General features: G+C 52.2%; 12 protein-coding genes across 12 annotated transcripts; 4 read left to right on the top strand and 8 right to left on the bottom strand.

Moving 5' to 3' along the window:
- Window positions 1-118: 118 nt before the first annotated feature.
- ATEG_01187 (succinate dehydrogenase assembly factor 4) lies at window positions 119-538 on the bottom strand (the record flags this gene model as incomplete). The annotated part of the gene is made up of 1 exon (XM_001208552.1): window positions 119-538. The coding sequence occupies one exon, from the start codon at window positions 536-538 to the stop codon at window positions 119-121; it is 420 nt and encodes a 139-aa protein (XP_001208552.1).
- A 289-nt stretch (window positions 539-827) lies between these two features.
- On the top strand, window positions 828-2,371 carry ATEG_01186 (acetylornithine transaminase; the record flags this gene model as incomplete). Its single annotated transcript, XM_001208551.1, has 3 exons — window positions 828-941; window positions 1,000-1,239; window positions 1,313-2,371. The coding sequence occupies 3 exons, from the start codon at window positions 828-830 to the stop codon at window positions 2,369-2,371; spliced, it is 1,413 nt and encodes a 470-aa protein (XP_001208551.1).
- A 256-nt stretch (window positions 2,372-2,627) lies between these two features.
- ATEG_01185 (uncharacterized protein) lies at window positions 2,628-3,282 on the bottom strand (the record flags this gene model as incomplete). The annotated part of the gene is made up of 2 exons (XM_001208550.1): window positions 2,628-2,969; window positions 3,031-3,282. 2 exons carry the CDS (start codon window positions 3,280-3,282, stop codon window positions 2,628-2,630), a joined length of 594 nt encoding a protein of 197 aa, XP_001208550.1.
- A 973-nt stretch (window positions 3,283-4,255) lies between these two features.
- ATEG_01184 (hydroxymethylglutaryl-CoA lyase) lies at window positions 4,256-5,508 on the bottom strand (the record flags this gene model as incomplete). The annotated part of the gene is made up of 3 exons (XM_001208549.1): window positions 4,256-5,065; window positions 5,141-5,404; window positions 5,434-5,508. 3 exons carry the CDS (start codon window positions 5,506-5,508, stop codon window positions 4,256-4,258), a joined length of 1,149 nt encoding a protein of 382 aa, XP_001208549.1.
- Window positions 5,509-5,649: 141 nt separating this feature from the next.
- On the top strand, window positions 5,650-6,992 carry dph1 (2-(3-amino-3-carboxypropyl)histidine synthase; the record flags this gene model as incomplete). Its single annotated transcript, XM_001208548.1, has 2 exons — window positions 5,650-5,782; window positions 5,839-6,992. The coding sequence occupies 2 exons, from the start codon at window positions 5,650-5,652 to the stop codon at window positions 6,990-6,992; spliced, it is 1,287 nt and encodes a 428-aa protein (XP_001208548.1).
- Window positions 6,993-7,840: 848 nt separating this feature from the next.
- On the bottom strand, window positions 7,841-8,684 carry ATEG_01182 (pyridoxal phosphate-dependent aminotransferase; the record flags this gene model as incomplete). The annotated part of the gene is made up of 2 exons (XM_001208547.1): window positions 7,841-8,121; window positions 8,180-8,684. The coding sequence occupies 2 exons, from the start codon at window positions 8,682-8,684 to the stop codon at window positions 7,841-7,843; spliced, it is 786 nt and encodes a 261-aa protein (XP_001208547.1).
- Window positions 8,685-9,284: 600 nt separating this feature from the next.
- Window positions 9,285-10,959, bottom strand: ATEG_01181 (uncharacterized protein; the record flags this gene model as incomplete). Its single annotated transcript, XM_001208546.1, has 5 exons — window positions 9,285-9,679; window positions 9,734-9,838; window positions 9,900-10,326; window positions 10,383-10,533; window positions 10,595-10,959. 5 exons carry the CDS (start codon window positions 10,957-10,959, stop codon window positions 9,285-9,287), a joined length of 1,443 nt encoding a protein of 480 aa, XP_001208546.1.
- Window positions 10,960-11,980: 1,021 nt separating this feature from the next.
- ATEG_01180 (fungal specific transcription factor domain-containing protein) lies at window positions 11,981-13,946 on the top strand (the record flags this gene model as incomplete). The annotated part of the gene is made up of 3 exons (XM_001208545.1): window positions 11,981-12,084; window positions 12,372-12,747; window positions 12,780-13,946. The coding sequence occupies 3 exons, from the start codon at window positions 11,981-11,983 to the stop codon at window positions 13,944-13,946; spliced, it is 1,647 nt and encodes a 548-aa protein (XP_001208545.1).
- Window positions 13,947-14,174: 228 nt separating this feature from the next.
- ATEG_01179 (SDR family oxidoreductase) lies at window positions 14,175-15,255 on the top strand (the record flags this gene model as incomplete). The annotated part of the gene is made up of 4 exons (XM_001208544.1): window positions 14,175-14,461; window positions 14,513-14,638; window positions 14,718-15,073; window positions 15,230-15,255. 4 exons carry the CDS (start codon window positions 14,175-14,177, stop codon window positions 15,253-15,255), a joined length of 795 nt encoding a protein of 264 aa, XP_001208544.1.
- Window positions 15,256-15,654: 399 nt separating this feature from the next.
- ATEG_01178 (glutamyl-tRNA synthetase) lies at window positions 15,655-17,838 on the bottom strand (the record flags this gene model as incomplete). The annotated part of the gene is made up of 2 exons (XM_001208543.1): window positions 15,655-17,529; window positions 17,584-17,838. The coding sequence occupies 2 exons, from the start codon at window positions 17,836-17,838 to the stop codon at window positions 15,655-15,657; spliced, it is 2,130 nt and encodes a 709-aa protein (XP_001208543.1).
- A 777-nt stretch (window positions 17,839-18,615) lies between these two features.
- On the bottom strand, window positions 18,616-19,094 carry ATEG_01177 (uncharacterized protein; the record flags this gene model as incomplete). Its single annotated transcript, XM_001208542.1, has 2 exons — window positions 18,616-18,871; window positions 19,039-19,094. The coding sequence occupies 2 exons, from the start codon at window positions 19,092-19,094 to the stop codon at window positions 18,616-18,618; spliced, it is 312 nt and encodes a 103-aa protein (XP_001208542.1).
- A 321-nt stretch (window positions 19,095-19,415) lies between these two features.
- On the bottom strand, window positions 19,416-23,071 carry ATEG_01176 (uncharacterized protein; the record flags this gene model as incomplete). The annotated part of the gene is made up of 6 exons (XM_001208541.1): window positions 19,416-19,479; window positions 19,582-19,672; window positions 19,782-19,867; window positions 19,898-20,097; window positions 20,209-20,313; window positions 20,393-23,071. 6 exons carry the CDS (start codon window positions 23,069-23,071, stop codon window positions 19,416-19,418), a joined length of 3,225 nt encoding a protein of 1,074 aa, XP_001208541.1.
- Window positions 23,072-23,807: the final 736 nt, after the last annotated feature.

Below are 23,807 nucleotides of genomic sequence, written 5' to 3'. Positions count from 1 at the left end.
TGATTTCGGATCGGTAGATTGTAGATAAGAAAGGAACCAACGCCATAAATGCATTCAGAGCCATCACGCAGTATCTCTGCACCCATACACCAGGGCAGATATGCTAATCGCAATCGAATCAAAAGTCCGTCACGCGACCTCCGTAACTCCAATCACCCTCTGAACCCCATCGCAAGGGCTCATTCTTAGGACCGCCAATCTCGCCGGTTTTCGGGTTCTTCTCGCCTTCAAATTCCGGCCGCACGCCAGAACGCAGGTCTGGATGGAGCTCCTCCCCCTTGCCACTGGCTTTGATCTCAGGGCTGTCCGGCGCAGGCTCGGAGTCGGGAGACTGGTTGATTTGGGGAGTACTGAAGGCGCCCGTGGACTTTCGTTGGAGCTCCTCGAAGATTTCCTGCTCTTCCTTGGGGAGGCGTGGGGGCGATGGTCCGGAGCGGAAGGCGAACGGAGGCTGGTCGCTGCGGAGGATGGCGCGGCTGGAGAAGGTGCGGGAGGCGGCAACTCGAGAGGTGAGGATGCGACGGGGGAGGAACGCCATGGTGATGAGAAGCAAGTTTTATATATGGCAGTGTTAGCGTGGGAGAAGGTGAAGACAGAGTCGAGTAGGAAGAGGAAAAGAAACAGAATGGGAGAAGAAGTGTTGATGCGGAGTGGCGGATCAGATAAGCAAATCTCCGACTCATTGCCGATATCGCGCGACTTTCTTCCCGCTGCGGCATTTCTTCTCCAACTCCTCTCGAGTCGCACACTTCCTTTCTCTTCCCCCTTCTTCTCTCTTCCCCAATTCATTCTTTGAATTCATTCTTTTTATTTTAATCTACTCTCTGATGGCGTTTCGTATGGCCTCGCGGCGCCTGCCGCTCGCGAAGCGACTCATCCCCGGACTTGAGTCACCGCTCCATCGCGGATTTGCTTCGACTGCGTCCAACGCTCAAACCAAGGTATTTTGTTGCCTTGTCAACGAGTTCCATATATTATAGCATTCTAACGAGTCCCAAGAAAACTGCCTCTGTTCCAAACCCCGATCCGGCCACCGATTCGGCCACAATGGCCTTCGTTCAAGACCGCGCACCCTACATGGTCCCCACCTACGTGCGACCTGCGCCGATGATGGTGAAGGGACAAGGCTGTTATTTGTGGGATATGGAGAACAGGCGGTATTTGGATATGACTGCTGGTATCGCTGTGAACTCCCTGGGACACTGCGATCCCGAGATTTCCAAGATCATTGCCGAGCAGGTGTGTTTCCTCGCCATACAGCGTTGACTCATAAGGTGTCATAGGGAGTCATAATTCTAATGCTTGGTACAAGGCCGAAACCCTAATCCACGCCTCGAACCTCTACCACAATGCTTGGACCGGTGCCCTTAGCAAGCTGCTGATCGAGACCACTCGCGAGTCCGGCGCCATGCGTGATGCATCCCAGGTCTTCATCGCCAACTCCGGAACTGAGGCCAACGAGGCCGCCATCAAGTTCGCCCGCAAGGTCGGTCGCTCTCGCGACCCCTCTGGCAACAAGCACGAGTTTGTTTCTTTCCACAATTCCTTCCACGGCCGGACTATGGGCGCCCTCTCCGCTACCCCCAACCCCAAATACCAGACCCCTTTCTCTCCCATGGTCCCCGGATTCAAATACGGAAACTACAATGATGTGGAGCAGCTGCAGAGTCTCATCACGGAGAAGACCTGCGGTGTGATTGTTGAGCCCATCCAAGGTGAAGGTGGAGTTAACGTTGCGACTCCGGAATTCCTTGTTGCCCTGCGCAAACGTTGCGACGAGGTCGGCGCTGTCCTGATCTTTGACGAGATTCAGTGCGGTCTCTCCCGTACTGGTACCCTCTGGGCTCACGCCCATCCTTCTCTTGCCCCGGCATCTGGCGAGGCCGCACACCCCGACATCCTGACCACGGCGAAGGCCCTTGGTAACGGTGTCCCCATCGGAGCCACCATTGTCTCTGAAAAGGCGGTTACTCAGTTCATCAATCCCGGTGATCACGGCACTACGTTTGGCGGCAACCCGTTGGTCTGCCGTGTCGCCCATCACATCGTTCAGCGCCTTGCTTCGTCAGAGCTCCAGAACTCGGTTGAGATCAAGTCGGCTCAACTTGTCTCGGGCCTCCAGGAACTGCAGAAGCAATACCCCGGGGTTATCTCCGAGATTCGTGGTCGGGGTCTCATCCTGGGTGCTCAGCTCTCCAAAGAATTCACCCCCAAGATGGGTGACCTGATCACTGCGGCCCGTGAACGGGGACTGCTGATCATCTCTGCCGGCGACGGTTGTCTCCGGTTCGTTCCTCCTCTGACCATAACTGAGGACCAAATCAAGTCTGGTCTTAAGATCCTCGAGCAAGCATTCGAAGCTGTTGCTTAAGTCTCTTTACGTTCGATCTGCGTCCAAGCATTTGATGACTGTCGGTTTTTTTAGACATACCACTAGTTGATTGTGTTTTCTTTTTTGGGTACTAGATGAGTAATAGAGAAAAGTCTCCCAACTTCGATCCCTCTTCGCATTATTGCACGCGGAGAAGCCAGATCCGAATTTAAACACGTGCGACTGGTCTCATCTTTAACAGGCTTGACATGGCTGAGCCATGACAGAGAATAAATAGGAGGAGCTTCCGTGGCACCTAATATAGCTCCTCCAACATAGCCTCTAGAAAATCCTTCTGTTCCGTCAAGAAAGCTCTGATATTGGGGACGTCGAAGGGTGGTTTGGCAATCTCCCGGCGCTGCTCCTTCTTCAGCCGTGCACGAATTCGCTCTTCCAAAATCTCCAATCGATACTGGGTGTACTGGCTATAAATTTCAGTCAAGGGACTTATGCCCCGAATGCCAGTGAGGATGCTCTCGTCCTTCATGAAGGGCGGTTTTGGACGGAAGGAGGTGACCATGGTAATCCGCTCGCGACCCCCAAGAGCCTTCAGTGCCCGATGTTCAATGTAGCGGCCTCGCATGACCACGGCTTTACCCTAGGACTGACTTAACCGCGCATCCTTGAATAATCGAGAATTTACGATGAGGGAAGCTTACCATGGCGGGCCCTCGCACTTCCATAATCTCCCCAGTCGCGGTCTTCAACGCCGTCTCTTCTCCCACCATACCAGTGCAGTCCGAAGGCATTGTCACGCAGACAAAGGGGAAGCTGTCATAATGCCAGGCAAAAGCCGCCGTCTCATGGACGTACCGGAGCAGTTTGTTGGTTGGGCGTGCGATAGTCTTGGTCTTTGGGCCGACGACCTTGGGAGGGCCGCCTGTGGGAATGACAACAGCATCTGGGACCATGTTGTTGGACTCATTGACTGGTGGTCTGGTATGTATATGGAATCGGATGAAGAATGGAGCTTTCCTGTCCTGGGTCGTGTTTGAGACGTTCTACAAGGCGGTGTCTGGACGACGTTTATATCATGCCCCGTCGTCCAAGCCAGCCATTCTCGGATTGCGACTTTCCACGGGGTAACTCTGATACCATAGGGATAAGTAGTCGATTCCTAGCGTTCTTCAAGAAACATCATCTCCATGAAGAAATGCCTGCATGGCGAACGCAGTATCTACTCCATCCCGGTGACACAGGTTCGGTTAGACATGTCGAGTTGATGCATTTCTCGGCAAGTCAGACAGTTCGTGTTCCAATGCCCAGTTCTAGAGCTTTGAGGACTGGTATGCCCAGGTAGGGAGTGTGTGCCGCGGATGGCACTACGACTCCTGCGGCGCGAACAGCTCGAGGTATCCCTGTTTCCGAGAGACTCTCACCAAATGTTAACAATCCGCATACGCACAGCTATTCTGTCATCATCCAAGGCTATCACTCTTGGATTCACACGATGGCGTTCTCCCTTCGAATCCACCTGAAATGTATCATTGATTGAGCACAGTGAATGGCATCCCGTCGGTGTTCATGGTCAGAAGGGAACCGAAATCCCAATATCAGCTTTTTAATGCATCTCAATTGGCAGCCCAGAACTGACGTAGTACCATCTCGTTGCTTCCAGCCTCTTAATCCAAGCTGGTTAGAAGAATCGGATAGGGAGCCCAAGATGATAAGGATCTCGGCAATACTGAGCAGTGATGGAGGGTTAATACCACCCTGCCTTAATAACAATTGGAAACTGCGTAAGGATGCCCATATTAGACTGTCCTTGATATTGGAATGTGGCTATGCAACATAATACACTTTGTTAATATCGGGGTGATGCAAGAGAAAGATCAAACAGGGAGCGCTTCAATCCAGTGCAAAGATAAAAGGTCGAGTTACACACTAGCATTTACCCTCCAGTCGGGCCATAGTGGCCTTCCCAGCCCGACTTTCATTGGCACGGCCCAGTTCACCACTGATCCAGGCACCAATCCGCGACATCTCGTCCAGACTAATCCCAGTATGCATACCAAGGCTGTGCAGGGTATGCACAAGATCCTCGGTGGAAACATTGCCAGTAGCTCCCTTTGAGTATGGGCATCCACCCAGACCACCCACGCTGCTGTCGAAAATTCGAACCCCATGCTCCAGTCCAACAATCGTGTTAACCAATGCTTGGCCATATGTGTCGTGGAAATGCAATGCCAGGTCATTGTTGGCGATACCCGCCGCCTTCAACGCCTGCAGGAGTTCCATGGTGCGGGGAGCGGTACCCATTCCCGTCGTGTCGGCGACGGACACCTCATCGGCTCCCATTTCGAGAAGCGTGGCCGTGATATCCGCGACCTTTGCGGGAGGGACGTCCGGTCCTTCATACGGACAGCCGAGGGCAACCGAGACGTAACCGCGCACACGGATGTCCTTGGTCTTCGCCAAGGCAACAATAGGACGGATGCGCTCAAGCGACTCGTCGATAGTGCAGTTGGTGTTTGCTTTCGAGAATGCTTCTGTCGCGGCCGCAAATAGGGAGATTTCGGTCGTCGTGGCCGACTGCGATGATGACGTTCCCGCGGGAACCCCTGTGGCGTCCATAACTTTAATGAGGTTCTCCAACCCCCTCACATTCGGGACCAGGTAGTTGTAGGCGATGGTACTTGGTGATTGAGGTGGTGTTTTGAGGAGATGTTCGCAGATTTCTGCTGTACTTGCCATCTGCGTTGGACGTGATCAGTCGGCATATTGTTCACCTTTGCCCTTTGACGTTGGGGGAATGCGATCAGGCCATACCTGTGGCACCCATTTCGCAGGGACGAAAGAACCGGCCTCAATGGTGGTTACTCCTGTTTTTGCGAGCTTTTCAATGAGCTGGAGCTTTGTCTCCAAGGGAATAGACTTCTTTTCGTTCTGCAGTCCATCTCGAGGGCCGACTTCGACGACGCGAACATGGTCCGAGGTTAACCGCGCCTCGGTCGCAAAGGACCTACGAACGGGGGGAGTCCGCAGGGCAGAGAAGAGATTGAGTCGAGGACGGATCATGATGCTGACAGTACCCTGAATTAATGTAGAGTCTGATAGCGTACAATCGCACAGAGAAACAGAGACAAAAAGGAGGGCGAGTTGGAGAGAAAGAGGAGGAGCATACCTGGAGCGATCATCGTTAAGGAAAATGCGGAGAAGCCGAACCCCACCTGACCGGCTGACTCAGCCCTATCAATTTTCATCCCACTTTGATATCCTGATATCAGATCATTTTATCCTCTTCGGCTTCATCTTCTTCAATCCCACCATATCTCACCATGGACGCAGCTCCGCCAACGAATACCCTCAAACAGCCCAAGAAGAGGTTTGTTGGCAAACGTACTGCCGACGCCCAGGCTCAAAAAGACCCCGCTGCGCAGCAGGATGTCGAATCCACGAGTGTCCAACGAGGTCAGTCGTGAGAGTATCTTCCCATACCAAAGATCCGACACACTAATGTTAAACAGCGACTCCCCGACGGACTCCTCGTACTCTGAATCAAGTTCCGCCTGAGATCCTAGAGGATCCCGATATCAAAGCCGCCATCGAACTCCTCCCGCGCAATTATTCTTTCGAAATACCCAAGACGATCCACCGCATCCGCAGCTCTGGCGCCAAGCGGGTCGCTCTACAGTTCCCCGAGGGCCTCCTCATCTTCGCGACGACGATATCTGATATCCTCACACAATTCTGTCCTGGGATTGAAACCCTCATTATGGGCGACGTGACCTACGGCGCCTGCTGCATCGACGACTACACCGCACGCGCTCTAGGCTGCGACCTGCTCGTACACTATGCGCACAGCTGTCTCATTCCCGTGGATGTCACGCAAATCAAGACCCTCTATATTTTCGTTGATATCAGCATCGACACGACGCATCTCCTCGCGACGCTAGAGCGCAACTTCCCGCGAGGCAAGACCATCGCCACCGTCGGGACGATCCAATTCAACGCAACCCTGCACGGACTCAAACCGGTCCTCGAGCGCGCCGGATTCAACGTCGTCATTCCACAGATCACCCCGTTATCCAAGGGTGAAATTCTCGGCTGCACCTCGCCCCAGCTCTCCTCCGAGATCGACATCCTCCTCTATCTCGGTGACGGCCGTTTCCATCTCGAATCAGCGATGATCCACAACCCCTCCATCCCAGCGTACCGCTACGACCCATACTCGCGCACGTTGTCGCGCGAGACCTACGTCCACGACGAGATGCACACACTACGCCGCGACGCCATCAACACCGCCAAATCGGCCCGCAAATGGGGCATCATCCTCGGTGCGCTCGGCCGCCAGGGTAACCCGCACACCATGGCCATGATCGAGAACCATCTCCGCGCACAGGGGATCCCCTTTGTGAACCTCCTTCTTAGTGAAATCTTCCCTGGCAAGCTGGCCGCCATGGCTGATGTCGAATGCTGGGTACAGATCGCCTGTCCGCGGTTAAGTATTGATTGGGGTTACGCGTTCCCGCGCCCGCTGCTGACGCCGTATGAGGCGCTGATTGCACTCGGTGTGCGTGAGGATTGGGATACCGCTAACCAAGGTATCTATCCGATGGACTTTTATGCGAAGGACGGGCTGGGCAGGACAAAGCCACAGACTGTTTCAGGGACTGCATGATTTCCGTACTAGACTTGTCCTTATTTGGCATGCGCATTGTAGATGGCGTTGGTAGCTACAGAATTTCGAATATATATATTGTGCCGGTCACATCGAACATTCACTCTAACTGGAACACGTGGACATCTCACACTTGGGTAATAACCCCATAGCCAGATACATTCTATGATACACGAAATAAAGCCCCCTTCAAGCAGAAACAGCCTTCAACTTCGCCACAGCCTCCCCAAGCACCTTAATCGCCTCCTCCAGATACGGCAGCTCGATCTCCTGACCCGCCGCACAAGCTTCCAACAACGCATACCCATTCTCATACCGATCGATCTCATCCCGGAAATACAGATAACTCGTCGCCATCCGCAGACGAAACCGCCCACAAACGGGACCGTTGTCATCCTCGCCGAAGGCCGAACCAGGAAGCGCAGCCAGCCCGCATTCCTGGATCAGCCACTTCGACAGCTCGGCGCTGGTAAAGACACCCAGCTTGTTCAGCTGCGCTGAGTACGGATGGAATGATGGGTACACGTAAAAGGCGCCGCGGGGCTTGCCCACGTCCAGCCCGAAGTCCTTGAGCGCCTGATAGAGTCGCGTGGTGCAGTATCTGTGTAGTGCCGTCACTGACTTGCGGTACATGTTCATCTCGGGACAGGTGGAGAAGGCTTTGACAGACGCCAGTTGGGCCGGGGCTGAGGCCGCGGACCAGCATTCTGACGCGTATGCCAGTGTTGTCTGCCGGATTGTCTCGCCTGCTGGTGTGGGCGGGAAGATGGCGTAGCCAACGCGCCAGCCCCCCGCGGAATATGTCTGTTACCGAGTTAGATGGGTGGGATAACAACGGTCTTCGTTTATCATACCTTGGACAAGCCACCGGTCAGGATGACGGTCTCAGACGCATCAGGACTGCTGTCGAAAGCGCTGACGGTCTTTTGGGATTCATCGAAGCAGATGTCCGAATAAATCTCATCGGTTATCAACACAATACCCTTCGACCTACAGAAGGATTTGATGATCTGGACGCATTCCGCTGAGAAGACATGTCCCGTGGGGTTTGACGGGCTGTTCACCAGCATAGTCCGGGGGTCTGCACCCTCGGAAATGGCCTTTTCATATGCAGCCGTTAGAGAAGTCTCTGCCGTATCGATTAATTCCTGACAACAGATGACTAATTTGGTTTCAGGCTAACGTACCAGTGATAGAATGCCGGTCGTGAGGGTCCGTCTCAACCCAGAAGAGCTTCTTTCCGGCATGGAGCACCTGCGGTTCGTAGCTAACCCATGATGGACGAGGAAGAAGCACATCGCCCTGCAGGATGTCGAACAGCGCAAACAGAAGGGGCTTAGAGCCAGGAGCGACAACCACCTGCTCTGGGCTAATCGAAACTCCCAGTCTCTCGGCGTTGAAATCCGCGATTGCCTTTATCCTCGTTAGTCTGATATATTCCCGAAGCGCAGCAGATATTGAATCACAAACCTTCCGCAGTTCCTGCGTTCCGGCCACCGGCATGTAACTTGCCGTATTGGAACCGTCTTTGTGAATCTGTAGAACATCTTTCTGGATGGGAAATGTAGCCTCGCCAAAGCCCAGGTGCACAACATGCTTGCCCTCCGCGCGTGTCTTGAGGACAAGCTCGTTGATCCCAAGGGTCGGGGAGATGTGCAGCTTTGCAGCTGTCGATGTAACGATGTTGGCCATGGCTGTTGTATGACTATGAGTATAATATTACCGAGAACGATGTGTTTCACGAGCCATGCTTTTTTAAATATCGTCGCCAGACTGGTTGTTGGCCGTCTACTATGTCCCCGGCTCGGCGAAAAACCGCCGAAACGCCGCATTCTCCGTGATGCCATATCTGGTTGAGATCCACTCCATCTTAACCGGCCTGTTCATCGCCTCATCCAGTATGATAATTATCGTTCGGGACTATCTAGATAATTTAAAAGTCTCCGGTCTAGGCCAGGATCCGGCCCTGTGGTGTGGGATGGCGGACAAACTCAAGGGATCGAGATAGAGGACACAGAAAAGACATGATACTCGTGCAAACTCCATTACTACCAAACTACATTGGCTACCTAATCATCCGAATTTTCACGCTCTATCTGTTGCACATGGTCATTCGTCATGACACCCGTTGTGATATCCATAGTGTTGAAGCCCGCGAACTTTGTCCGCCGGATCAGCTTGTAGGAGATAATCAGGAAGATATATATGACAATCCCAATATAGCTGACCACAAAGTCCTTCGCGTTGAATCTGTGTATAAAGCTATCAAATCCTAATATCCCAAATTTAGCATCAAATCAACATCAACCACGCTTCTTGGTACTTACCGTTGGTTATGATGATGAGCCCCGTGAAGAACAGCGTTATCATGGCTCTGGGCTGCTGGAACTTCCCTGAATATGGGAGCACACTCCGACTGATGCCCTGCGCTTTCATTCCTTGTTGAAAAAACAGGTAAGAGACAAGGATGCTGACCCAGTTCAGAAGGCCAAGGATCGTGGACAGCGAGACCAAGTACGAGAATACAACGGTACTTCCGGAGCTGATGTTAAGCAGGGCAAGGAGGAAGAATGCCGCAGATAATCCGACTGAGAATACGGGGATTGAGTTCTTCGTGACTTTAAACACGGACGGTATGTAGCCGTCCTTCGACAGGCCGTACATAGTGCGAGAGGCGATGTAGATATCTTTGCTTGATGTCAGCGCACCAAATTAGCAGATCAAGAATATGCACAATTTACCTGTGTTGGCCGCGCTGAGCACAAAGACGAGCAGACACCCGTTGATAATATGCGGAAGCACGGCAATTCCTGAATCGACAATGGCGACGACAAACGGCGAGGCACCTGCCAACGTCAGTTTTCTGTCTACCACGAGCAAGCACAAGAGCTTTCTGTAGTAGCTTACCTGCGCCAGTGCTTGCCTTGGTAGCGTTGATCAAACGATCACTTGAGGACGACACAACAAGTCCCAGACAAAAGACACCTCCAATGTAGAAAAACGAGATACGCCAGAACGTAGCATTGATTGCCTTCGGGATCGTTCTCCATGGCTTGCTCGCTTCACCAAACGTCATGCCCACCATCTCGCTGCCCATGTAGGCAAACGCCGCGTTGGTCACGCTGGCCCAGAAGCCAAGGAAGCGGCCTGTGGAGCCCTCCACGAGAAACTCTTTGAAAGCACCGGGGTTGTTCCAGTAGCGGAACCCAATTCGCCCTTGGGGACTGCCACCCAGATCGATAACGAGACACAGGATCATGAGGCCGACGATGGTCACTGTTTTGATGCATGCCGCGCCGAACTCGACTTCGCCAAAGTATTTCACAGGGGCAAACTAGAGACACAGACGGTTAGATGTGATTGAATTTTAGTTGTTGGAGAGTGCCATACATTGATAAGAATGATGGGAACCGCAAAGGAAACGACCCAGACGGCCACGTTAATACCCGGTAGCCAGTATTGCATGATGATGCCGGAGGCTGTGAGATTGTTGGCTAGCAGCACGACATATTTGAGGAAGTAGTTCATCCCCGTTGCAAAACTGATCTCGATGTTTAGTAAGTGTCCCCAACTAGTACCCTTGACGGTGAAGGATGACTTACCCAAAGGCCGGATCTACCAAACGCGTCGCATAGCCGCCAAAGCCCTGGTCCATAGGCATATACACAGCCATCTCGCCCAAAGCAGACATGATGTTCAAAACGAGCATGCCGACAAAACAATATGCAATGAACATACTGCCAGGCCCGCCTTGTGACAGTGCTGTGCCACTGCCGATGATAAGTCCGGTTCCTATGGCACCAGCAATGGAGAACATCCCTACGTGGCGGGACTTGAGACCTCTTTTCAGGGCCTTGGAGGAATCTTGTGGACCGGAGGCATCTTCATGGGGGCCGACTTCAATATCGATGCTGCCATTGCGCCCTGATGGGTCAAATTGATCGTCGGTCTTTTCTTTGGAGAACATATCGTTAGGGTGGTGGTTAGATTACTCTACTTACACCCCTGTCTACTTGGTATACCGCTATATATGTACCCCAGGTTTTCCCAACCCGGGGAGGAGGGACCCATGATAACCGACGGAGCAGAGAGATACTATTATGGATTTCATTGGTCTTGTCAGTGCAGATAGTCGAATAGAGACAGATAAGTTCGACCCGCTTTCTCAACAATGCTCGCTCGCGCGGTGTTTCGGTGTTTCGGTTGACGGTGATCAGCCGGTGGGTTTGCAATGCAATGCTTGTTTAGTAGACTGTAGGAAGAACAGCAGTTGGTGGATATACTACCAGTTGGAATGGTCCCTGGCTCATTTTGATTGCGTCATTGGATGGTGATTGCTTCAAAAGCACACACGGAAAGATAGCGCAGCAGTATATAGTACGCAGTAGCTGCTGCAGTCTCGTTTAGCATCTTTCTAGATCTCGGTCTGATGAGAGATGGTAGACCCTTAGGGTTGGCCTTCCACGTGATTGATCACTATCACGGCGTTCTAAACGCCGAGACCCACAAACTCCAACGATCAGACCATGAAGTCCGAAATCGCCGAAGGCGCCACCGATAGCGGACCCGCGACAATGTATAGACGCTGCCCCCGTGTAGACACCGAGATACTAACCAATATGTGTCACAGATAAGTGTCGATGCAGCCCCGGTTGAAATCTCGAAAGGCCTGTGCTCTTTGTCATGAACGCAAGATCAAGGTGAGCATGTACGGGCTTGGATAGAGGGAGCTCTTGCCTGACATCAACCGCAGTGTGATGGAGCAAGCCCCAGTTGCCGGAATTGTCTCAGGGCGCAGGCTGTCTGTAGACCACATGAAAGGCGCCGTCGGGTGACTGCTGGACCCGCACTCGCCACAGATGTTCATTACTCCGAAGCGTCCCAGAGGGTTTCCTGGCTGGAACAGGAACTCCATCGGGTCTTTGGAGTTGATATCCGGGACGTTGGAACAGGGACACCTCTTGACTCCCTCTCTCAGCACAGTCATCATGTTCGGGATGGAGAGGAAGATGCCCCAAGAGGGATTTCAGAAGTCACTCCGTCTCAGACGCCTTGCTGCCCGCATGCCTCGCTCCCAGATGAACATCGGTCTGTAAGGCTTCATGAAGTTGACCCAGACATAAGTCTCCTGGCGTTGAACGCCACCGGCGAAGTACGTTATATGGGTGCATCGAGTGGTTCCTTCTTCGCCAAGTATATTGCCAACCTCGCTCGGTGTTTTTCGTCCAACACGGCTGAGCTCCACGATTACCCTGAAGGGCATGGAGTGCATCCTTCGACAACAGCCGACAGACTGACGCCGGTGTATTCACCGGAACATTGGGCAACGTCCGAAACATATCCTTTTCTTCTACGCTGTTACATGCGATGGGTCCACAGCATATACCCTCTTTTTACGACTGGATTCGTGACCATGCTGGAATCTCTCAGCCGTTCGAATGATGACCACCAGGAGAATAATGATACCACAGTCATATTCTACCTGGTAGTGTCGATAGGTGCCGTTCATGCCGAGCAAGCACATCTTCTGAACGACCTTAAAGGTGATACGGGCATTCAAGCCTACCGCAACGCCTTCACTCAGGGTCTGTCTGCGGAAGCCCTGTACCGAAAAGCTATTGATGTACTCGAAACTGGCATTCAAAACCTGGCCCCTCGTATCTCCTTGGTCCAGATCCTCAACCTTATATCTATTTACGCGTCCCATCGCCCGTCTGATAACAAACAGTGGCATATAGGCGGCATTGCCATCAGAGTAAGTAATGGCTCCCTAAGATGCGTCTATAGTGTGCTGACATCTTTGAAAAGCTGGCGATTGAGCTGGGACTCCACCGTCACAACGATAACTGGAAACTGTCAGAGGATGAACTGGACCTGCGGCGTCGAGTGTTCTGGACCACATATGCCATCGAGATAACCCTAGCCTTCAACCTTGGAAGGCCAGCTAGCATCTCTTTTGAAGACGCCGATGCGCCATTTCCCAAGGCGACAGAGGACATGATAATGCCCATACACCATTTTCGACATCGCCAGATCCAGGAACAGATGTTGTCGCAGGTCTACCGCGGGAGGAAACGCAACATACCTACATCAACAGAGGAGACTCAGCTCATCCTGGACAAACTCCAGGACCAGCTAGATCGATGGCACCTCGAACTGTACGAGCTCCACAGACAATCCACCTCACCTTACCCAGTCGAATACTGGGACCGACTGCACTATTCCACGTCGGCCGCTCTATCACGACCGACTCCGCTTGTTCCGCGTCCAGCACCTCCATCGCATGAACGATGCTTCATGTCCTCAGGGAGAGTGATTGAGATCCACGACCAGCTGATCCGGCAGTTCCGTCTCCCCAATTCGTGGATGTTGCTGCAGGGCCTTACGCTGTCGGCCGTGTCGATGATTGTCACCGCAAGAACCAACGCAATAGTCTTGTCCAAGCGGTTAGGATTCGATAACCTCCTGGACAGCATCACACGATGGGTGCGCAAGCTCTGCGTCGTCATGGCGGTTATGAGGGAGCGTTGGCCTGCCTTTGCCACCAACAACCTGGAAGACATGCTTGACAAGATCTCACGAGACACTGTCCGACACATTATCAACATGATGGCCAATGAGCGATTGGCAAAAGGCTCTTCTCTGGATAGCGCAGTGCCTGACGCCATGCAGCCTGCGACCCCGTCGCTGCTTCCTGCAAGACAGGCCAACCGCGAGACACCTGGTCCAGATAGTGCGCCTATCGAGCAAATGAATTATACCATGTTGCAGAGCCCGGGCAGCTTCATGGAGACTACTGCAGACCAGCACGTCTCTTCGGCGTTACAATCTGAAATCGACGGTGGGTTGATCGGGTTCGACTCCGACCCAATATGGGGGTCTTTTGATAACTTGTTCGAGGCCAATGCACTGCAGTCATTTTTTGGGCTCTTCTCTGGCCAGGAGTATATATAATGTCGAGAAATACGTTGTATAACACGAGGTAGTAAATACCGCACAGACCAAATTCCTTATTTCTGCTGACCTGTTGTGGACTTAACATTCATTATGCGCGAACGTTTCGGTTATAATCCTCTCTTAAGTCCGGTTAAACCCACCCCAAGGTTGCACTATATAGATCATAATCCGTGTCCTCATTCAACCAGTCATTTAGCTCTGCATAATCTTCGTACACACCGAAGAATGGCACCCCTCACATGGTTCATCACCGGGGCCTCATCCGGCCTCGGCCAAGCGCTTGCCCTGGAAGCCCTAAACGCAGGACACAGGGTAATCGGCACAACCCGCGACGTTGAGAAAGCACAGATCTCTTTTCCCAAGTTCGAAACAAAAGGTGGTTCATGGATGAAGCTGGACCCGGGAGACGCGGCAGCATACGCCCAGGTGGTCCAGTTCTCGAAGGAATACAGTATTGACGTGCTGGTGAACAACGCCGGTTACGCATTTATCGGCGGGATCGAGGACACTAGGTAAGTCTATCTCTGTAATGTATGGCCGGAACTAACGCGCCTCGTATGTAGTGAAAACGAGGTTCGCTCGCAGATGGAAGTCAACTTCTATGGGCCGCTCCGAACTGTGCGCGCGCTGCTCCCAAGCATGCGCGAGAAACGGTCTGGAAATATTGTGCTCATTAGCAGTGGCGCCGGGTTAGTCGCCAGACTTTTGTTCCACTTATCCTCTCTCTACTGAGAATGACACTGATGAGGCCACCCCTGTGGGTAATAGATTCATCGCGAGACCGGGTCGAGGGACGTATTCGGCAAGCAAGTTCGCCATAGAAGCTATCCATGAGGCGCTGTCTCAGGAGGTCCAGACATTTGGGATCAAGGTGTTGATCGTAGAGCCTGGCGCTTTTCGCACCCCCTTTGCCAGCCGGATCATCACACCTGCACAATATGCGAGCGTTGGTGGCTTCAGTGAGGTCTATCGTGGCACTGCTGTTGCGCAAATGGTTGCTGGGACTTGTAATATGAAGGAAATGCCGGCCTGTATCAAAGGCGATCCTGGGAGGGCTGCAAGGGCTATACTCGGTGCTGTTGAGAATGGACATGACTACCTTCGACTTCCTCTGGGATCTGATTGTGTGGCGGCTTTGGAAAGCAAGATGCTTGATTGGAATAAGGACCTGGAAGCTACCAGGTGTATTGCAACTTCGACAGATGTTGACTGACTTGGACTTAGTATGATGGCGCCCACTATAAGACAGCTCTCTATAAATCTATGCTTATGACATGTAGTCTACAACCGCTTGGAATACGCCTGAAAGCTTTGAGTGCACCATTAAAAATGATTGAAGAATAAAGAAGTCTCGTTAGCTAGAACTAAACAATGATGCTAGGTGGCGGTAGATTGGGTGCTGAAAACATCACCATTGACGCCACTTTAAGCGTCTACCTAGTCTTTATGGTCTCCTTCGTCATTCTGTTGTTCTTCCGCGGCATCATCTTTAGCCGAATCTGTCACTTCGTGAAGTTTATCCCATTTGAACTACTCTGCTTTAAAGAAGAAGCAAGTCAGTTGCCTCAAGTATTATCGATGGCGTTGGCGTATCGCCAGTACCTAGAACAATGTATTGTTTACAAACGACATGAGGTATGCCGTTCTAACTAAGAATAAGATCGAGTCATAAACTACTCGTACCACAAGTGGGTGTCCTTGATACTCAAGCGCCTTTACCCGTTGGGATGCTGAAAAGAACGACGGGTTTTCCCTCCTCATAAGCTTGGTCGACTCGGAAAAATCCAATACGGTCAAATTGAATAATATCATCTCGAGCGAGGCTCATGACATTGCAGTCGGCCCAGGCCTCAGTCCGAAACTCACTCTTCGGTGTCACAAAAGAGAAGAGATCATCCTCCTTGTCGAGTTTGTCCTTGGTGATCAAGTAGTCAAAATCGACGAGTTCGGCAGGGACCATATTGAATGCCTCCTTTGCTAGCCAAGTCAACTTCTTCTCGGTCTTCTTGAAGTCGCCTTCGAGGTGAAGGTCTACCTCCATTTCGGAGACAATGCTGGACGGACTGGAAGAGACTTTTTTGACAATCGCATTGCCCCAATTCATGAGTGTGATTTCCTCGGCCAACTTCAAAGATGCGGCATCTTCTTGGCTTAGAAGAATCTTTCTAGAGAAAAAGACCTTTTTCGTGCCCAGGTCTGCGTTCTTGTTGTGTCGTGGCTTTTCTTCAGAACTGGTCCGATTCACACCATTGACAATCACAGTAACGGCATTATCTTTGGGGATAGCAGTATGTCTCGGAGCAACGGGATCGATGTATTTCTTATTGGTGGCCCAGAGAGACGACCATTCGAGATTGATGACGTTCTGACTCGGTCCCTGTTTCAGAATAAATTCTCGAAGAGCAGGTACTGTCATTCCTCTGCGTCGGATACCACGAACGGTAGGCATTCGAGGATCGTCCCAACCCCAAACGGCACCATTGTCAACTAAGACAGTAAGCTTTCGCTTAGAAAGCACAGTGCGAACGAAATTGAGGCGAGAGAAGTCCCAAATTTCTACCTGCCGGATACCGAGAGCCTCTTGAATCCATGTATACTGTGGGTTACGGTCCCGATACTCATTAGTTCGGAGCGCATGAGTCACACCCTCTAGAGAATCAAGAAAAGGAGCACAGAAGTCGTACGTGGGGTAAATCTTCCAGGTTGTGCCAGTTCGATGATGAGGCTGGAGGTTGCAGCGGTAGATGACTGGATCGCGTAGGCATTTCACTGGGTCGTCGACGGAAATCTTCGCACGGATACACCATTCTAGCCCTGTGCCATCCTTCATCTTTTCGAGCCGGTCAAGGCTATTCGCAACGCTCATGTCTCGATTAAGACTCGCAATACCTTTCCCCCTTTGTTCTCCCATGACCTCCTTCGGCGTATTATCCGCATATGCCTTGCCTCCCTGGATGAGCTTGACACAAGCTTCATACATCTGCTGAAAGTAGTCACTGGAATAAGTAATTCTGTCAGGATAGATACCAATCAATGCTAAGTCCTCCAGAATTGAATCCTGAAACTCTTCGGACTCTTTCGAAGGGTTCGTGTCATCAAATCGACAAATGAGAACCCCGCGTGAGTCAGACCCAAGGTATTCGTGGGCAAAATAGTCATTCAGCAAGGCTGCCTTTGCATGACCGATATGAAGGTATCCAGAGGGTTCAGGAGGAAATCTCGTGACAATGCCATTTTCGGTGTTTTTCAGACCGATGTTATAACTTGCACCAGCTGCACTCGCTGCGGCCTTTCTCTGCCGTGCGGCGTTGCTAAGATCCACGACAACATCCGTCATCCAAGGATTCGAAGCTTCAACGTAGTCAAACCAACGGTTTATGTTGGCGTAGTTCCGGCGGATTCTGGTGCTAACTTTGTTTCCACGAAGAGCACCCCAAACCGCAACATCAGCCAAGGTCAGGGTGTGTCCAAGGATGTGAGAACGCAAGGCGAGGTGAGACTCCAGCTCCTTCATGGGCTGATCCAACAACTTGAAGTCAGGGACTGCAAGGGCCGCCGAGCGATCCAGCCATTCGATGAGCTAGGAAAGAATGAGCAATGTCAGAAAACAGCTTGGGAGATTCGCTAAACAAACATCGCTCTTCCTCACTCCCCATGGGAGTTGAATATGGTCCACCAAGTGCTTGATCACGAATCCGTCAGCGATAAATTTCCCATCGTTTGTTCTCAGGAGGATGGTTTTGGCATTTTCGTGTCCATGAGTCTCCACGTCTTTGCATTCGACTGAAATGGCGTCGTCAGGGCTGCACTGCGAGAAGTATGTTGCCGCAAGCAACGCAGGAAGGACTAAGCCGCCATTGGCCTTTGAGGCGACAGTAATGGTTTGCATGTCTATCTTGTTTTCGTGTGTTGATGTTTTGAAAGCGGTGGAGTAATGGAGTTGCAAAGACATCCCCGGTTCAGGTGGACGATGAGTCAATCGAGGATGAAAGAAACCTTTCGGAGTACTTTACCGAGACGCCATGGCTTTCCCAATCTGGTATGGCGTAGCATGTGTAATCAGGTTGTACTCGAAAGATCCTCTGCTCTAGGTACTCCATTAGACGAGAAGCTGCTCTACGGAGTAGTAAACTATGGGAAAACTTTGCAGGCTCCACGATGAAGTCTCGGAAGTGACAGATTTGCTTCCAATACAGACAGGATTCTAGAATATACATAGAGCCCCCACCAACCCACCCACCATCTGCCACCGGGCTAGTCTAATAATAGGCGGCTAGGTACGGAGTACGTTCTTGACTGTGGACGTTGGAAATACTGGTATCGCTCCTGAAGGCCAAGACAGAATACAGTACGGATGTCTGTAACTGATTCAAATGTCTAGCAATTTGATCTAATCAGGATACTTTCCTCCGCTAATCCGCATCTATAAGGGTACTCAGTAACTCAGGGTCGCTCAGTGGGTTGCTCAGGGCAGCCGTCACCAATTTACTCGTCGTTTCCATTATCCCTGCGATTGGCTATCCACCTCGATCAGTACTTTGATCGAACTCTTCCATACGACACCCCATTGAATTCCAACTCAAACAGCAGTGACGCTGATGTTGGGATCACTTTGTTTATGCAGGCTATCTTGTAATACTCCTCTCCTTGCGAATTTTGCCTCTTCTCAAATAGCTCTGGTCGGATGGTGCGAAGATCCACTTCCATGGCACATAGTTTCATAACTCCTACTCCGTACACTGTCATCGGCAGCCAGAGAAAGCACTTTCTTACGGATAGACTGACTCTGGTCTTGTTCCTGCAGGGCGTCATCATGATTGCAGAAGTGAAGGTACTCTGTAAATTTCAAGCGCTCCACGTTGCGAGTTGGCACAACTTTGAAGTCCATCTTTGATGGGCTCATCCTCGCACAGTTTCGAATGCTATAAATAAGCAGTTAGCAAAGATATGGAGTCTCATCAGAGGGTATTGGTACCTTGTTAATATACCACTTCATCTGTCTTTCTGCTTTGTACTCCTCTTGGAGATGATCCCAAACTCTGTTGGCCGGGCTATGCAATGCCTCGTGGTACGGCGCCGCCCTGCATACAACTCCGTAATGCCGGCGAGCAATTCGACTTTCGACTCTGGTCCCGTCAAGTCCATGGCTCACGGCGCCGCTTTGAATAAGCTGTTAGTGGTCTGTCAACTGTCATGATCCACAAGCACTGTACCTCATGATTGCAGCCCATCTGTACCCTAACTAGCATGCTTTTGAGGACGACGGTGTAACTACCTACGCGTTGGATGGTTGACGAACTATCACATTGCGGTAGGCATCACGCAAGTGGGTATATAGATATTCAGAAGACCCAAATCCACCTACTCGGATAATAGCCTGTTCACGATTAGGAAGTTGTCCTTGTGTTGTTGTTGACTTGCTTTACTAACCTTGGCCTGTAGTCCGATGTTTTGTATGCCTTTCATCTACCGGGATACAAGCTCCTCAAGTTCTTGCACAATAGGTCCAAAGATGTCATCGATCTCGTCACTATATATCACGTTAGCATCCGGTATACACCCAATGGTGTCTTCCCGGGAAACTCCCATCAGCGGCGAGCCTGGATCCAGGCGCACGTTACTAGTTACATACACCATTGCATATTCACGCCATATATATTCGGAATAGCCGATGAGCCTTGGGGTGGCTTCATTAGGAATCTTGAAAACGGCCATAAGGAGATCTGTAGGTGTACATTGTCTCTGCGCTATACTACTAACTAAGCTCTTCAGGTCCGGAGGCCATGGCACAGAACTGGAGAGTTGCAACGCAATGACCATTGGGACACTCACAGAAGATGCGCAGGAAGCAACATTCACGGATATCATAGCCGATGTGGAGGGTCTCTTTGGTGTTTATTCGCCAACAGGAGAAGAATCTAGGAAGGGACAGCTCCGGAAGCTCTTACGGAAATGTTCCATCCTCAGTCGACAGCGGAATCCATTTGCATTCTACTCCAGCCAGCCAGGGGCTAAGTTTTGCGCAGATAGGATGACGTTCCACGGAGGAGAGGCGAAACGGATGTGAAAGTGAGGCTTTCTCTATGGCCAGGAATGATGGGGTGCACGGATGGTCATCATAGGATCCTAGAACGAGAACTCGTCTGGACTACATGGTAATAGTTTGTTTGAGATTGAATGCCATGGCGCCATCTGATGTTTTGCATAGTGTGTCCAACGGCAGAAGAATCCCGAATTCCCCAGACCCAGCCCAAGTCACATTGCAGGAATCAACTGGAAGGATCGGCTGGTCTCCTAATGATTGTCCTAGGAACCGGTTGGAGATATTCTTGTTCAAAAGCACATTAGGCTTATCCAATGTATCCTTGACAGTGATTACAATGTTATTCGCTATAATAATACAAGATTCCATAGTCGTCACACATGTTCAATCATCCCTTGACCTCATCGGCACTGTCCGCATTGGGATCGCTGGCACTGCCGCGACGAAGCGAGAGCACGCTCTTGCTCGCCAATTCATCCGCAGTTCGCTCAGCAGCGCGCCACCGAGTGACGGCCTGTTCAACATCCTCAAACATCTCAATCGTGTCCTTGATGATGCCGCCCTCGTCAGCCTCGGGGACCTGAGTACTCGCCCTCGACCCGCCGTCACTGGTCATCGGGAAAGCCGGACCGAACCCACGCTGCGGGACGGGATTGAACATGACTGCATTGGCGAACATGCGGATCAGTTCCTTCTCCAACTGTGCTGAGTTGACGATTCCCTTGGGTGGGATGACATCTTCAGTCTTCTGTAGCATGAGGACCGCGTTTTTAGAGGGAGCAGGAGACTCTCCATCCGCCACCGGAGTATTCGCGGCTTCCGTGGCAGCCGCTACAGCTTTGCTGCCTTGGTGAATGGATGACTTGATGGATTTGAGATCTTGGGGTCGGTAGATTAGGTCACGGTAGCCCGGTGCGTCTCGCTCGGTCAGGGGTTTAGTGAAGATTGATGCATGCTTGTGGGTTGTTACATCATTCATGATTGGGGCTCCCGTTCGAGGAAAGTTGCGGGCACACAGGACGTAGGGTGTTGACTGGTTCGGGTCCGGACGACCAAGCTCATTGGTGAGCGACTCCGGCTCGAACGCCTCGCTGCGTTTACGTTTGGGCCGGCCCCTGCCAGATCGTTCCTCTAGGGCTTGGGCGCCTCTTCGTCCAGTTGCACGCTGGTCCGTCTCAACGGTCTCAGGAACACCGGCTGGCGTACTCGGCAACTCGTGCTTGATCTTACTAATTGGCCCAGCTTCCGCTTCGTCATCCCGGGACAAAACGGAGCGCCCACGACTTCTGGAGGAAGCGGTGCTGCGGTCGCGCCTTTTGCTTCCCGACACGGCTAGTTTTTCCGGCTTTGCCCGTAGTCCGGTCTTGCTCTCTCCATCGGCAAAACTCGACTCTCGACCACGTTCTGCGGTCCTGGCTTCGTTTCGGCGACGCTTGCGTGGAGGTCCCGTCGCCTCGGGGGTCGGTTCCCGTGATCCCGGTAGAGACGGGGCGGTCTCACTGATTGGGCTCACATCCTCGGGTCTCGGACGCTCAGGCGAGCGCGGCGATGTCGGTATACTTAACTGGGGGGTTCGTTTCCACGGCGTGAGAGAGCCAGAGGTGTCGATAGACATACGTGGCCGTCCACGCAGCTCCGCAAGTGGTAAGGATTGGGCTGGCCCCACAGGAGTCTGGAAACCAGGTGTCAGGCCACTCGGAGCAGGTGACTGGATACCTGAAAAGGCAGGTCCCGGGGTAGATGGCACAGGTGTCGGTTGTGTAGGTTGAGGAGCCTTAGGGCCTTTCTTAGGCTCCGTCTTTGGGGCTAGTTGCGGAGTATGTGGTAGTGTAGGTCTGATGGGTGCCTGTGTCGCGGGGGTGGGTATGGTATGTGGAGGACGCGGTGTTTGAGGTTGGTTTAAAGACCATTGCTGGAAGGTAGGTTGCGGCGGAGGACGCTGAGCGGGCGAAGGTGCGGCCATAGATGAGGGCTCTTGGCCAGAAGGTCTAGCAGTCGCAGGAGGCTTCTGAACAGCTGCGGACGGAGGAATGCCCATAGCCTGGGGTGTCTGCGACGGCGGACCGACATGGCCCCGGTCGAGGGAAGGTTTGGGTCCATGACCGGGTCCAGCCGCTTGCGCAGGTGTTGCTGCGACGCCTTGAGGAGGGACATTTCGCGGGGCAATTGGCTTCGGCGGGATTGTACCCACTCCGTTCACAGTTTGCGTATGGGGGATAGATGAGGCCGCAGGTTGAGGGTATAGGGGAGTTTGGTTTGGGGGTAGCGGTTGTGATGGTAGTTGAGGATGGGATGGAGGTTGAGTTTGGGGCTGAGATTTCGATGCTTGTTCCTGCTGCGGCTGTGCAGGTGCTTGTACAGCAGCCGGGCGTGGCACAGGGGTTGCTAGTTCCTGGGCGAGTTTCTTCGGCTGGGATTCGATGGAAGTTCGCTTCCCATCCGTCGCGGGAGTCGAGTTGATGGGATTCTGCGACGCAGGCTTGAGAGGTTGCTGGACGGGCACATCCCTTTCCCGCTTCGTGTCGACATCCATGGGCGCAGATTCGGCGACGGCCTCAAACTTGGCGGAGGATGGCTGCGGCACTGGCTTCTGCTGGACAATCTTTGATTGGGAAGAGTCCAGAAGCGCCTCGCGCTCCTCCTTCTGTAAACGGTCGATTTCATCGCGGATATCCTTAAATCGCTTCTCTTCGTTCCGAATCTCACGCGTGACCAGGTCCTTATACCTAGCGTACAGGTGAGAGACTAAACCGGGCACGAAAGTGGCATGATTTATTTCCTTGTCCCCCAGGGATTCGGGTCGCACATTGACAATCTTTCGTTTCTTCGGATTACTGCCATCGACATGGCCACCATTGGGTTCTAGGTCGGCGCCATCGCGCATCAAAGTGGTGTAGAGGTCCTCGAGGGCCTCGGGAGCGAGACGCGTCGCGTCAAAGGCGACATTCTGGCGTATGAATGGGTTGTTGCGCAAGCGGTCGGAGATGGACAGAAAATTGGCAGGGCGCGTATCATGAGCAGCCAGAGACTGGAAGAAGAGAAGAGATTCAAACGGAGTGTAAGCTGACAGAGGAGGCATCCCCCATTGCCCGGTCACTCGGCCACTGGGGGGGATGCGGGTAGAGATAGGGGCCACGGTGAAGAAAGAGGCGAAACCGCGACGAGGGCGGAAGAACGATCGGTCAATGCGTGGTGAAAGGAATTACCGGGAGGACCAGCACATCGACGATCAATTCGGTCAACAATGAGACGGAATCCGTTGGTTGTATAGTTACAGACGGATGCGGAAGTATGTCCGGGGAAGTGGAGAGACCAAAGATGCACAATGGAAAATTTTATGTCAAGGGGGGAGGGAAGAAGACGCGACCGTGTCACGTTGATGGACAAATATCCCCAGGAAGAGAGCGAAAGGGAAGCAAAAAATCGAGAGAAAAATCCCAAAAAAATTTTTCAGAAACAAAGAATCCCCTCGGGTGATGTAGGGGACGGGAAGGGGGTTGATGGACCAAATCTTTGGGGGAAGAAGATGAAAGGATCCTGAGGTCTGGTAGGGATGGGTGGATGAGATGAACAAATGGAGCATGGACGATAACCCGGGCTTCTGGGGGGGGGAGTAGACGACAGTAGTGGTCGCTCTGGCTGCCCGGAGAAAGTGCGCGATCACGTGAAATCCAGGAATGCCCGACGTCATCGGGCACTTGTGCTCGGACCTTATGTAATTATGTCCGTCAGGGGCTGTTTTGGATTCAGGGCTGAATACTGGCACACACCCCCTCATCACCCAGCCATTCTTACTCCATCCTCTATACATTCAA

The sequence above is a fragment of the Aspergillus terreus genome, genomic scaffold, assembly GCF_000149615.1.
Source record: "Aspergillus terreus NIH2624 scaffold_2 genomic scaffold, whole genome shotgun sequence".
Lineage (NCBI taxonomy): Eukaryota > Fungi > Ascomycota > Eurotiomycetes > Eurotiales > Aspergillaceae > Aspergillus > Aspergillus terreus.
Note: the sequence above shows the minus strand (reverse complement) of the source record. Positions and strands in the feature narration are given on the sequence as shown.